This window comes from Protopterus annectens, chromosome 2.part2 (genome assembly GCF_019279795.1).
Source record: "Protopterus annectens isolate FY-2018-M chromosome 2.part2, PAN1.0, whole genome shotgun sequence".
Taxonomy (NCBI): domain Eukaryota; kingdom Metazoa; phylum Chordata; order Ceratodontiformes; family Protopteridae; genus Protopterus; species Protopterus annectens.
Window position 1 is genome coordinate 577,516,123 of NC_056730.1, and position 15,319 is coordinate 577,531,441.

The 15,319-nt window shown below is 41.8% G+C and overlaps 1 protein-coding gene across 1 annotated transcript in view; it reads right to left on the reverse strand.

Annotated features, from left to right (window-relative positions):
- The window catches only part of DLST (dihydrolipoamide S-succinyltransferase), a 1,212,631-nt gene that overhangs the window by 1,131,812 nt on the left and 65,500 nt on the right, over positions 1-15,319 (reverse strand). The window contains exon 2 of the mRNA XM_044064453.1: positions 950-983. Coding sequence (XP_043920388.1) covers positions 950-983 — 34 coding nt within the window. The remainder of the gene's footprint in view (positions 1-949; positions 984-15,319) is intronic.

The window sequence follows — 15,319 nt, forward strand, 5'->3', positions numbered from 1 at the left end:
CTCCATCATTTCAGCTAGCTCTCTCCCTATACCAGTCATACTGCCAACATTCAAAGTTCCTACCCTCACTACTACACTCCTAACCTTCCTCCTCTCTTCCTGCCTTCAGGCATGCCTTCCCCGTCCTCTTCTCCTTCGGCCAACAGTAGCCCAATTTCCGCCAGCACCCCATTGGCTAACAGTACTGGTGGCGGTTGTTGTTAACCTGGGCCTCAACCGATCCGGTATGGAAATATGAAATGTTCTCCTCATAAGTCATTTGGCAGAGGTTTTATGCCTAATGCCCTTCCTGACACAATCCTCCCCATTTATCCAGGCTTGGGACCGGCACAAAGAAATGCACTGGCTTGTGCATCCCCAGTGGCTGGGTTTATCTGATGGGAAGCAAAAAAAAAATATGGCCATCTGGCTCAAATTCCACTGTTACCAAAAACTATTAAGCAAAACACAAACTGGCATTTTAAATGACACGATTTGTGAGTTTAGTTTTATTTTTCTACACAGTCTCCCCTTTACTGTAGTCCCTTCTCAGCTCTGGGAACAGTCTGAACATCCTTTGGTGCTGCTTTCAATCTCTGCCTCAAAAAGTTTGTCATAGAAATCCATCACTACTGACAGCCACAGCTCTCATCCTCTTATCTCCAAGATGGACAAATCCAGAAATAAGAGTCAATCAAGGAGATTTTTAAAATATTACTGCTATCAATTTGAGAAACTGATGGAAGAATGTGAATTAGCATGCATTTTTCTGAAGTAAAATAAATGACAGTTTTAGACTTAGCCCACCTTTTTACCCCAAATTACCAGTATTAGGAGGTATTAGGACAGAGCAAATGTCTACTCCAAAATCAGGGAGATGAAATAAGAAGACAGCAAGACCTTACTTAGTAAACATTAGTAAGTTTTAAACTAAAAAAAAAAAAATCTATAATGGGTAAAACAAACTTACCTGAAGCTGAGCGTCTACCTACAGCGATTCTAACCTGTCAAAAAAAAAAAAAATACAAATTAGTGGTTTCCCAAATTAAACAAATTTCCTACCAAAAGACTGCAAAGCTCAATTTACACAAAAGAAAAGTAAAACGTCAGATAGTACAAAAAAATCCAGAAACAAATAATGTCATCTATCATCAAAAGTTGTATTTATACAGAACATGACAACTTCATATACCTTTTGTCAAGTTACGTCATACCCTCAAAACGTGAAATTAATGACAATCACCATCAACTGAATCATTGTAGAAGTCTAAACTTCTCATTTCCATTTGTGAAACTAATTCATACTGTTTAATATGAAAAACTTTGAACTGGAAAAAAAATATCTGTGACAGAAAGAAATAAGTTTTGGAGCCAAGGCAAAACATCACCCCTTACCTTGGATACACAATATTTTTTACAAGTCTGTAATGACTTGCCTCAGCAACTGATGATGCCAACAGTCCTCACAAAAGGCCATTTACTGGTCAGTTTTCAGTGAATACATTAATTTTTTTTTTTTTGCCCTTTCCCCGAGTAAAACAAAATGTTTTAGTTCAGCAAAGTTGAGTGAAGCAGCTTGTTGCTGACTACAGTTGTCTCTTTCGGATTTTCCCTGTTAGGGGTCGCCACAGCAGAACTCCGGTCTGCTAACAGTACTGCCCTAAATAGTAAGCAAAGTCTCCTTCATGTAACTGACAACCCAGTTCCAGCTGTACAAAAACTGAAATTCAGTCCTGGTGTCTGGCAGTTCTACAACAGTTTAGCTTCAAGACAACTTCTTTACAGTTCCCAAATTCTAAGACATAACTCACTTATCTGACAATTCATTTGGGCAGTTCACAATCTCCTGTGCTGTACTGGGCAGTAAATGAAAGACCAACCAAACCTCTCCTCAGTATCTCAACTCAGACTAAAGCTTCCCACGTTACATCCACCATATGCACATGTTCAGAACTCCTGCGGACCACACCAGCAGCTTTTCTTTTCTGAGGCTCCCTTTCTCATACAGCAGGTACTTTTCACCATTAAACCTGCATAAACCAAACTATGCAACAAAGGCAACTCTTCACTATGCTATTTTACTGAACCTTCAATCCGCAGCATTGCAATGCCCTTCAATAAATCCTATCCTCCAGTAATGCTGCAACATCATACCTTCACAAAATTTCTACTACCAAAGTCTAAACAACTGCAACTGCTTGAGAATTAAGTGTAATAACCTTAGAAAACAGTAAATACCAAAACTCGCTGTAATGCTGTTAAAATTTTTTTATTTTGTGGTGGGGGGGCTTCTATTTATGCACTGTAATATGGAGAGTTGTGCAGCCCTCAACAGTGCTAGTTTATATACATTAACTCAGACCGGTGAACCTCACCTGGTGGTGGAATGAGGAAGTACAGGAGAGTATACAGAGGAAGAGGCTGGCGAAGAAGAAGTGGGATTGTCAGAGATGAAGAACGTAGACAGGAGTACAAGGAGATGAGGAGCATGGCAAAGAGAGAGTTGGTGAAGGATAAGGATAAGGAGATGAGGAGCATGGCAAAGAGAGAGGTGGCGAAGGCTAAGGATAAGGAGATGAGGAGCATGGCAAAGGGAGAGGTGGGGAAGGCTAAGGATAAGGAGATGAGGAGTATGGCAAAGAGAGAGGTGGTGAAGGCTAAGGATAAGGAGATGAGGAGCACGGCAAAGAGAGAGGTGGTGAAGGGTAAGGATAAGGAGATGAGGAGCATGGCAAAGGGAGAGGTGGTGAAGGCTAAGGATAAGGAGATGAGGAGCATGGCAAAGGGAGAGGTGGGGAAGGATAAGGATAAGGAGATGAGGAGCATGGCAAAGAGAGAGGTGGTGACGGCTAAGTATAAGGAGATGAGGAGCATGGCAAAGAGAGAGGTGGGGAAGGCTAAGGATAAGGAGATGAGGAGCATGGCAAAGAGAGAGGTGGTGAAGGGTAAGGATAAGGAGATGAGGAGCATGGCAAAGAGAGAGGTAGCGAAGGATAAGGATAAGGAGATGAGGAGCATGGCAGAGAGAGAGGTGGCGAAGGCTAAGGATAAGGAGATGAGGAGCATGGCAAAGAGAGAGGTGGTGAAGGCTAAGGATAAGGAGATGAGGAGCATGGCAAAGAGAGAGGTGGCGAAGGATAAGGAGATGAGGAGCATGGCAGAGAGAGAGGTGGTGAAGGATAAGGATAAGGAGATGAGGAGCATGGCAAAGAGAGAGGTGGTGAAGGCTAAGGATAAGGAGATGAGGAGCACGGCAAAGAGAGAGGTGGTGAAGGATAAGGATAAGGAGATGAGGAGCATGGCAAAGAGAGAGGTGGTGAAGGCTAAGGATAAGGAGATGAGGAGCATGGCAAAGAGAGAGGTGGCGAAGGATAAGGAGATGAGGTGCATGGCAAAGAGAGAGGTGGTGAAGGCTAAGGATAAGGCATACGGAGAGTAGTATGAAAGGCTGGACACTAAAGAGGGAGAAAAGGACCTGTACCGACTGGCTAGACAGAGGGACTGAGCTGGGAAAGATGTGCAGCAGGTAAGGGTTTGTAAAGGATAGTGAGGGAAACGTACTCACAAGCAAGAAGAGTGTGTTGAGCAGATGGAAAGAGTACTTTGAGGGGCTGATGAGAATGAGAAAGAGAGAGAGAAGGTTGGATGAGGTGGGGATAGTGAAGTACGGATAGCTATGAAGAGGATGAAGAATGGAAAAGCTGTTGGTCCAGATGACATACCAGTGGAAGCATGGAGGTGCTTAGGAGAAATGGCAGTGGAGTTTTTAACTAGATTGTTTAATGAAATCTTGGAAAGTCAGAGGATGCCTGAGGAGTGGAGATAAAAGTGTTTTTGTACCTATTTTTAATAATAAGGGTGAAGTGCAGAGCTGTAGTAACTATAGAGGGATAAAACTGATCAGCCACAGCTTGAAGTTATGGGAAAGAGTAGAGGAAGTTAGGTTAAGAAGGGAGGTGAGGATTAGTGATCAGCAGTATGGTTTCATGCCAGGAAAGAGCACTACAGATGTGATGTTTGCTCTGACAGTGTTGATGGAGAAATATACAGAAGGTCAGAAGGAGTTGCATTGTGTCTTTGTGGACTTTGAGAAAGCATATGATAGGGTGCCTAGAGAGGAGTTGTGGTATTGTATGAGAAAGTCTGGAGTGGCAGAGAAGTATGCAAGAGTGGTACAGGATATGTACGAGGGTAGTGTGACAGTGGTGAAGTCTGCAGTGGGAGTGACAGATGCATTTAAGATGGAGGTGGGATTACATCAAGGATCAGCTCTGAGCCCTTTCCTATTTGCAGTGGTGATGGACAGGTTGACAGATGAGATCAGACAGGAGGACCCATGGACTATGATGTTTGCAGATGACACTGTGATCTGTAGTGAGTAGGGACCACGTTGAGGAGACCCTGGAGAGGTGGAGATGTGCTCTAGAGAGAAGAGGAATGAATGTCAGCAGGACTAAGACAGAATATGTGTGTGTGAATGCGAGGGAGGATAGAGGAATGGTGAGGACGCAGGGTGTAGACTTGGCGAAGGTGGATGAGTTTAAGTACTTGGGATCAACAGTTCAGAGTAATGGTGAGTGTGGAAGAGAGGTGAAAAAGAGTACAGGCAGGGTGGAATGGGTGGAGAAGAGTGTCAGGAGTGATTTGTGACAGACGGGTACCAATAAGAGTGAAAGGGAAGGTCTACAAGAGGGTAGTGAAACCAGCTATGTTGTATGGGTTGGAGACGGTGGCAATGACAAAAAGGCAGGAGTCAAAGCTGGAAATGGCAGAGTTAAAGATGTTAAGATTTGCACTGGATGTGACAAGGATGGACAGGATTAGGAATCAGTATATTAGAGGGTCAGTTCAGGTTGGACGGTTTGGAGACAAAGTCAGAGAGGCGAGATTGCGTTGGTTTGGACATGTGCTGAGGAGGGATGCTGGGTATATTGGGAAAAGGATGCTAAGGATGGAGCTGCCAGGTAAGAGGAAAAGAGGAAGGCCCAAGAGAAAATTTATGGATGTAGTGAGAGAGGACATGCAGGTGGTTGGTGTGACAGAGCAATATGCAGAGGACAGGAAGAAATGGAGACAGATGATCAGCTGCGGCGACCCCTAACGAGAACAACAGAAAGAGAAGAAGAAGAAGACTGGTGCACCTCAGAGTGAAGGGAATACTCAAGGTGTGTGGCAATCTTGACCTTAGCATACCCAGAAGAGAGTCACTCACTATCACAGAATTCAGACTTGCACTTACAAAGCCTGAACACCCATGAAGCTCACACACAGTGCATAATTCTTTGTCAGTGGTCCCCTAAAGTAAAAGCAATCACACTTAACCCATACTTTGTGACCTCCACCCTCACAGTACTAGTATTTCAGCTAAAAATGCTTGAACTGATGGGATGCTACTACAGTCAGCTACAACAATCCAAGTTACTGAGCTCATTAGGTACTATTCACCTGCACTGACACTTGCAAGTACCACAAATGTACTATGTACTCTGTACTCAGAACAAGCTATGGGGAAAATGTTTTCTCTGGACTTCTTCTGTGAAGGACTCCACTCATAACTGCCTAACTTAACTTAAAAAATAAAATTAAATTGGAAAACTCTTTGGCCTCTAGGCACTGCGCCCAATTACTCAGCTCTTGGTCATTAACACCCCATTTAGATCACTGCACAAATATAAAATAATTACGCTCACATTACTAATAAAGCTTGCACAGAAATTATACATGTATTGTTACACCACTGTATAAAGTACATGAAAAGAAAATTTTATAGGTTAATAGTTACGAGGCTAACAGCCCTAGAGCCTTTACAATCCTAGCTATAATTATCCCGAGCTGTCCCAAATGTCGGTGGCTGGAAGAGTTAAGTTCGCAGAGTTAAAGGTCTATGATAGTTAATACTAACTTCCTCTGTCCAGGAGGGAGATGGGCACCACTCTAGGAATGAACTTGCAGTCACCAATCGATTGATCTAGGCTGCGTCTGAAGAGGGTCAGGGAGGGGTTCTGTTTCACGCCAACTGGAAGCTTGTCCAAATAAGTGGCAGTCTCTGGAAGATGTACCTATTTCTCCAGCATGACCTGTTCAGGTGTCACAGGCTAGGTTAAGATCCCTGAATTGAGTGACCCTCCTACAGTTAGATTTACAAATGCGTAGCATTTCCACCAGGGCCAGGTCAGAGACTGTTCTGTAAGCCAGGCACAGGTCACCCCCTTGGCAACCTGTAGGAGGCAGAATACAGTGACAGGGCTTTCAGTCTTTCTGCCCAAGACTTGTTTTGTGTACCCTGTCATTTCTTGGTGAGAAATCTCTGTGGTTAATTGTTGCAGGTGTCTGGTGAGGTACATGCAAAAGGAAGCACTGTACTGTACTACTAGTCTGATGAGGGCGAAGTACAATGCAATTATAACATCCTTAGCTCTAGGTGCGATGCCTTTACTTACAAGATGTGACACACACAGAAGGATTTTCTTACTACTGTGGATACGTGATGGTCAAAGTTCAGACCGCTACCAACCTGAGTACCCAGATCACATACCACTGGGTCTACACTTATGGGTGTGCCTTCTACAATGCAGTTAGCAGGTATGTCAGCTTTCTCAAAGGGAATAATGATGCATTTTTGCATATAGCTTTAATCCATGGCTTTGGCAACAATCATTTGTCTGTGTTAACTCTGTCTGCAGTATATTAATATCACTGAGGGACTCTACGATTGCTCTCATTTGCAACTGTCAGTAAACTTGGTAAGCCACAGACTGTCCAAGTTTGCCATGACTTATGGAGAAATAAATTCCGAACAGTAAGGGGCCCAGCACAGAACCCTGTGGTACCCCACTGTTGACTGGTCTTTTGCTAGAGGTGAAGTCAGACACTTTGACAGTGTGTGCCCTGTCGGTGAGCCAGTTGGCTACCCATCTAGTAATGTAGGGGTTAACTCCCAATTGGGACCGTTTCTCTAGAATAGCCGAGTGGGGGAACCAGCTTCCCTCATCCAGGGCCTTGGTGACTTTAATCAAAGATGTCAACCATGTTTAACATGCATGATCTACCTTTAATGAATCCAAACTGGTTTGGGTCCAGAGCTTGGAGATTATTAATAAGGACATAGGTAAAGTCCAAAATGATTCTTTCCATGGCCTTGCAGATGAGGCTAGTCTAGTTTATGGGCCTACAATTCCCAGGGTCGATTGCTGGTCCCCCTTTGTGCAGAGGGATTACTGCTGCTGTCCTCTATTCAGATGAAACGTAGCCAGTGTGAGGGCTCTGGTTAGTCAGGGATACAAGTGGGTCTGCTACATTTTTAAAAAGCAACCTGTAAAGTTGTCTGGTCCCATTGATGCAGTGTTTTTGGCGTTGGAAAGCGCTGAAATGACTTGCTCTCGAGATAACAGGCTGAGAAATGGTGGCATGTACACTTTGGGGGATGACTAGAGGGGACGGGGGTGTGAAGTTTTTTCCAAGTCTGTCAGATAGCAGGTTTGCTATTATCTCCAGCCGAGTATGGGTACTGCCATCCACAACCAGATCAGCGCAGAGCTGGGTATTCCCTTTTAGATTTCAGGCGTAGTTAAAGAATTCATTGTAATTATCCTTAGCTAGCGAGGCAATTTTTGCATTCCGATTAGCTTTACAGGACTTGACAGATCTCCAGTTTGTTTAAGCTAGAGAGGGTTTCTTCCTCTGCTGAACCAGTTCTCTCTTGTTCTTGAACACAAGTTTCTCTCTCTTGTTGTATAGCATGTTTATTCTAGGGGTCCACCAAGGTGCCTGGTTTTTTCAGCAAGACCTGGTTTTAATCTGGTCAGGAACAGCCAATTTTATACCACTACTTAAGTGTTCATACAGGGCATTGGTGTACACCTCTGCATAGGAGTCAGTGTTACGTATGTTCAATGGGGTTTTGAAACTTCCTATACCACCACTTAATAGGAGGCAGTTTGTCTAAGCTTGATGGGGTATCTCATCTTAAAATTACATCTACAGAGACTGATTTATGATCCGATCTTACCAGGTCATCAAGGGGGGGAGGGTGCAATGCTCTCCCATGTTAGTGAGTACTGTGTCCAGAACATTTGAGCCTCCTGTGGGTGTGCTGTTACAGACCATTTGCACTGACAGAGTAAGAACTTCTGAGCCAGCATCTCTGTGGTCATGTATGTTTCCCAGTCGATGGTACGGTAATTAAAATCACCCATAAGTAAAGTGCTGGGCTGTATGGCAAGTGACACCATTAAGTCCAGATATGCGGTATGCTTTTCCTGTTTCATAGAGGGGACCTATAGCTAGCTAGCTATGATGGTTAGCCTACAGTTAAACATGGAGTAGCTGAAGACAGTCGTACAGTTTGACCATCCCAAGGTGTATTTATTCTTAACAAAGACAGTCGTACAGTTTGACCACCTCAAGGTGTACTTATTCTTAACCAAGACAGTCGTACAGTTTGACCATCTCAAGGTGTATTCATTCGTAACCAAGACAGTCATACAGTTTGACCATCTCAAGGTGTATTTATTCTTAAAGACGGATGCACCGCCTCATTTTTTTCTTTCCCACTCAATTTATGGTCTGAATGTATGGAAAGCATCACAGCCCTGCACAGCTGGGGTGATCTCCATGCCTTTGAACCATGTCTCAGTGACTGCACAGAAGTCAGCATCTTACAAAGTAAGAAGTGTTTCCAGGGAGTGCAGTTTCGTGTTTAGACTCCTAGCATTAAGCAGTAGTACCCTGAGTTTATCTAGAGAGGATTTTGTTGTGTTAGGAAGTCAGCTATTTTGACACTGCCTAAAAATCAGTGGCTAATACCTTTGACAGTATCCGAAAGCCTAGAGGAGACAGGTGCAGCAGCGTGGCCTGTCATGTCTTCCCAGGCCAACAGATATTAGATCCCATCAGAGTGACACCAGAAGCTAAGCCGTGGATTACATTTTTGTTTGTACTATGGCATCATCCATGGAGAAGGTAGAATGCTGCTTAACGCCTGTGACAATCTGAGAGCTCAGTTATGATTCTCTTCATATAAACCAGTGAGGTACCTCCTCAAGTCATTCACCCCCACAGACTATAACATGTGGTTAAGTGACTTGATAGATTCTGGCACCTGACAGGCAGCTAACCGTAACCCACTCCTTACCAGCCCGGTAAGGGGAACATCCATGTTTCGCACAATGGCGTCACATTGACAGTTACATTTGGTTTTGTAGTGTTACACCTTATGGGCTTATTTGATGAGATACTGGTGCCAGAGCTGGGCGATATGGCCTAAAAATAAAATGTCCGATATTTTTCAACCTATACCAAATTTAAGATTTCAATTAAAATTTTTTTTCTGAATTTATTTATTCAAAAAAAAAACAAAGACATCACTCAAATAAGTTTTATTTTAACAACGTGTAAAAGACATAGTTTAAGAACCGCAAACATTTCCTGAAGTGCTGTTAGAAGTGAATTGCTCCGAGTGACACTCACTGCTCTTAGTAGTTAGCACAGGTTAAGTGCAAACTCACCACTACATTCCACACATTCTCCGATGACCATATACTGCACACAGCTGTCAGGTGAACATGCACAGACAGACAGACGTACTTCTTTCTGTGACTCACAAATGCAATGAAGTGACGTGCGTGTGTTTGTACTGTATACCTTCTAGAAAAACTTTCCCCAAACAAACATTTGCACTTTGCAAAGTGCAAACTAAATGCAACATGAGATTTTAATGACTTTTAAAGAATTTTATTTTTTTCTTTCAAGACACACAAGCCTGTCTACTGCCTCTGGCTTGAGGTTTGTCCCTCACACTAGTCATAGTGCTGCTTGTGTGTGTCCATGTCATTCAGGCCACATGACTTGCATTTCACATGTCCTCTCTGGTCCAGTTTTGTGGGTTTTCACCCAATCAGTGGTATTTGGTGGTGAAAATCACTTCATCTGCATATAGTCATGTCAGTATGACAAATGTTGAACTCTTACAAATCCTCCTACCACCCTTATGTCGCTGAGCACAGACATGTTGCTCCAAGCAAAGGATGAATTTATCTACAAGGATTAATAAGGTGTAAATCCAAAGTTCTTTACAGGTTTTTGCAAGGAACACATGCCTGTCAACTGCCTCTGGCTTAAGGCATGCCCTGTAGCATGCTACAATGCCACCCCCACACTAAAGATCCTCTATGAAAGGGCAAAAGTAGCAGGGATGGAGAGATTTATTGGCCAAATTACTGGGTCTTGGGAAGTTTGCTTCATGGTGCTTCCAAAACTGAAGTGGGTCTGTGTCAGGGAACTGCAAGTAGGCTGCCAACTCATTTTCATTTTTTTTCTGTCTCTGATTGGGAGGAAGAGGGCACTTGAAGAAGCTTGCTGATGTCTTTTTCTTCTTCCGCTCAGGCTGAGCTGCTGCTTCTTGGTGCTCCTGCAAAGCTGGGCCAGGCTGTGGTGTGCTTTTGTCAGCAAGGAGAGATGTCGGCTCCAAAATAGTTCTTTTCTTAACATGTGCCACCTTGTCATGATCAATGTAAGCCATCTGGAACCTGGGGTCCATCAGTGAGGCCGTGTCCAAGAGTTCATCTGTGACAGGATCATTATATTTTTCATGAATGCAATCCAGTATATATATATAATTTTTTTTTTTGTTCTATAAGTTAGGTATCTCCCTCATCTGGCTGTAGGAGACTGCTTTTGAATACAAGTAGTACCGGTACAAAGTAGGAGACACTGACATAAGCCTCCCCAGACAGAGTTCATTTTTCAGACTATCAACATTTTAAATCAATTAATTTTAAATTAAACAATGCATTGACATTTAGACACTCACCTATGGCTCTGTGCAGTTTGTGTCTGAAGCACTGCAAGTGTGTCCACTTGTTCACTCCAAGAGCTTTGATCATGTTAGTGCTGCTGTCCATAGTCATACATATGTGACCGTCTTCACGGAGATTCCATGAGGTGAATGAATCTTTCAGCCCCTGGGCAATTACTTCACTGGTATGTTCACCGAGGAAGTAAGATGTCTGGAGGAAGAGACTTTGCAGAGTCCAATCATTGGCCATAAAATGGACTGTCAAACTTATGTACGGCTGCATGGCTTGGCTGGACCATAGGTCTGATGTCCTGACATAGCTGAGTAAAACAGCACATTCTCTAGCACCTTTGCAGTTGTTTAAAGTGCACTGCTATACAGATGGAGTAGGACTACTTCACTACAATATTTTCGGCTTTGTAGCTCATATCTGGGGTTGACTGTTTTTAGCATCTGGACGAACCAGTCTTTTTCCACTATTTAAATGGGCACTATATCTTTGGCAATATGAAATGTCACCACATATGTAATTTCTTTCCATCGGGGTCCCTTCCTATCATATGGTATAAGCCACATGAAAAAGGCACCGCTACAGTTACCTGCTTTTTAGCAATCTTTTGGAGGCTGCCGCTAACTTGTGCGTCTGGCAGGGTAACACACTCCTCCCACTCTGCTGTGCGCCTCTGTCGTAGATGTCGGACTCAGCATAACCAAACCACTGACGGAGGTTATGCTGCCAGTTTTCATAAAGAGCTCCTGACTTATTGACACATGTGCTGCCATCTTGCTACTGTCTGCTGGCCTCTGAAGGGGCAAGATGGCTTGACAGACAGCAGTCCGGGATGCTGTAATTTTATGGAGCTCACAAAGTTTTAAAAATGTGTAGAAAAACATTTGGGAACATCGTGGGCTCCGTGGTAACTACCTAGGCTAAAACGAATGTGAAACATGATTTCCATTTTACACATTGCCCTATACCAAATATTTGAATTAATCGGCAAAATCAATTTATCGCCCAGCCCTAACTGGTGCGTGTGTTATCTGTTTTGATTGCTTTTTTCGCATTATGTGTGTAAGTGGTTTATGTTTGGGAGGCCTCTGATCTTTTGGTAAGTTAGTAGTCAGTACCTCTGCATATGTGGTACTGTGTGTCACGTCCTTATTTAGTGTGAGAAGTGTGTGTGAACCACACTCTGTTTGGCATTTGATCTGTCCTTATGTGACAGTCTTGCCTCCAATTTCATAGTGTAACTACATCTCTTACATAAACTATGCCTGTTTCAGGAGTAAGAGGTCGTCAGTATACATGAGGCGATTGCTACATTGCCTCAGGATGCCCGTGTCTATCAGGCCGGACAGAGATAATGGGCTCTTACTGTATGTTTTATTAGGGAAGGGGATAGGTTCGTACAGGAGGGACCAATACTTTGTGCGAAGGCTGATCAATAAGGCAAAACTGCTCAGGGTGTCAAGATGTGCCATGCTGACAAACTTCTACCCAAGAACACTGAATGCTGTAATTAAATCAAAAGGTGCTTCAACAAAGTATTAGTTTAAGGGTGTGCACACACAACAAAGTATTAGTTTAAGGGTGTGCACACTTATGCAACCAGTGTACTGCAAGTTTTTTTTTATTTTTTTATATTTTTTTCCCCTAAAAGACTTGTTTGTTTTTCAACTGAACTGTACAGGTTACAGGTCACATTAAAGGTTTGAAATGATTTACAGTGTTCTCATTTTTTTATATCACAAACCTAGCATTTTATCAGGGGTGTGTAAACTTTTTATATCCACTGTATTTCTGTAGTTATTCCACTTTCTTCACAAAGATGCACTGCTTGAATGGGTAATCCACTAAACGACAGCCTAACAGCCAAACGCATACACAGCGCCATTAATTAGGAAATACCTTATTTCACAGACTTACAGCCAAACAGCAAAACAGTTCCATCCTTCAAAGGGCTTCATCGTTGCTGATTAATGCATTTGTGCCATTAATATGCAATGAAGTCACAACACAGCCAATTAGTACTGAAATCTTTAAAGATGCATGCACTTTATATATATATATATATATATATATATATATATATATATATATATATAAAGTTTATCAATTGTATTCAGTTTCATCAGCAATATATGTTTTATTGTTAAAATTATACCTATAACTTGTCATTTTAATGAATGATATTTTACTGAATGAGAAAATTACCGAATCTGAGTGCTTGAAAGCCTATTTCACCGAGCAACAATATGGATAAAAATTAATTTTATTGAATGTGGTACAGCTACACAGTTCTGGAACACAAACAGAAATACATAGAATTATGTATGGACGCTTTAGCTGGTGTTTGTGGTGACCTATATATAAATCATTGCAGATATTGTTTCTACACCTCAGTTGGTAGTTTTACCTCAGGTTAATTTCTCTAAATCTTTTGGGTTTCAAATACCATGACGGGAATGGACCCCATTCCTAAGTGAAGGTATGATTAAAGTTCATGAAATTAGAATGGTTTCCATCTTTGATGTTGGCTAAAAGTGCTCGTTGCAGCACCATCAATGTACCCAGAACTGACTCCTCCTGCAACCTATATTGACTTACATGTAGTGGTAGCATGTCTACATACAACTATAAATTCTTTATGAGACTCATTGTTCCCGTTACCATTGGAACTGTCTGGGCACCTTTCTTCCACATTGCTCTCATGTCTGCATGCAAATCTTGATATTTTATGCCTGTGTATTTCTGCGCATGAGACTATAATCACTAGGTGTAGCAATTCCAATGATCAGTGAAATGGATCAATCTATTTTTATCATTTTTTCATGTACTATCACCTGTTTTTCTCATCTATTTTTTAATTGTTGATAGTGGGGGATTCCATGTGATGTATACTTCATTATTCTCCGTAATACTCTGTCGTTCTTGTTTCCAACGCTTCTCAGCTACATCTATATTATGGTGTTTGAACAATCCCCAATGCAAACGTCTTGCCACATTAATGTGACGTTCAGTGTAAAGGCCATCTCCTGTAAGTATATTGCACCAGCAACAAGGTGTGCAACTATTTACAATTTTTTTTTTGTTTTGTTTTTTTTAACAAAGCCTACATTTATCTGTTTCTCCCACATGTTCAATGGACTTTATAAACCAATGTGTACACAGCCCACTATCTTGGGCTACCACTATTAAATCTTTCATCTTTTGGCTTCAAGTCACCTCTCCTTAACCAGTCCAGCATCAGATCATGATCAACACGAGGTTGTTCCATAAGAGCTCTACATATGCCACTATATATTTATGGCTTTTGTACGTTTCTTTCCTTCTCATCTGATCCTTCTTTTATTCTTTCATTTGACACATTCAGTTGCTGCCTGATTTTTGTTTATTTCCAGTTTCATTTCTATTCTGACTTGCCACATGATTGCTTCTGCTAAACTAAGCGCAGAAATCATCTTAGACTTGCCTCCTCATGTTTTAAAACTTTCTCTACATTTGGGTCTGATGAGGTCAGCAGATATACATGTAGTCACACAACTGCAAATCAATACATATAATCAATTTCAAGGAGGCCCATACCTCCTTTAGAATCATCTGATAAGCGTGAAGCATTTTTGTTTTTCTGTCCAACTGATCCAATACCTTTTGGAGCCAAATCAATCACACCAAAACTACAAGTTAAAACAGGAAGAGCAAATCGGTTTACAGCAGTCTTATTTCTCCCTTATACTTTTTTTTCTTTGTATTATGAAATGTTCCATACCCAGGTGCCTTTGTCTGTATTTCTCATCTTGGTGCTGCTTTTAAAGTGATTAGTTTTGCTTTCTCCTTTGCATTAAAACTGCAACTTTCTTCAGATGTCTCCCACTCCACCTGCTTCTCTTAATTTGGAGACTCATTGTTCCATCATGCTGTGACAGAACCTGTGTCGAGACTTTATACAATAAAACCTTCACTTCGCAGGTATTGCGTAACTTCAGTTTCTATATGTTTTAACTTGTACCTTACGGACTGATATATTTAGTGCCAACTTCACACAGAAACAGAAGCTCCACAAATTCCCCAACTCCTTTCTCCCAACAACATTATTATGGAGTATGTCCTAAATACATTCTCCAAATCTAAATATGCCATCTCTGTGCCTCTCCTAAAAAAGTGTTCAGTTTAAGCACAGCCACAGGATGTACACTTAAGGGCATGGAAAATTGCTAACATTTCAGATTCTGTGAACTACAGACCTATCAGCCTAACAAGTCTAAATTTGCAAAGCCATGGAATATATTACATATGATTTCATACGTTTCAATATTTTAAAAAAAGTAGTTATTTACTTACCATAACATTTCATCTGAGTTGTTTTTTTCATCTGCAACATGTGGGTTTGGATCTGACTCAGCTGTATACTACAGCTCTAGGATCCAAAAAACTGATCTCCTCCCTACCCACAATGCCCCAATCTCCTCTCATCTCCCTCAGATCTATTTTGCTGCTCTCAATCTATCTAGTGTTTACAACAAAAGGTTTTAAAAATATATGTC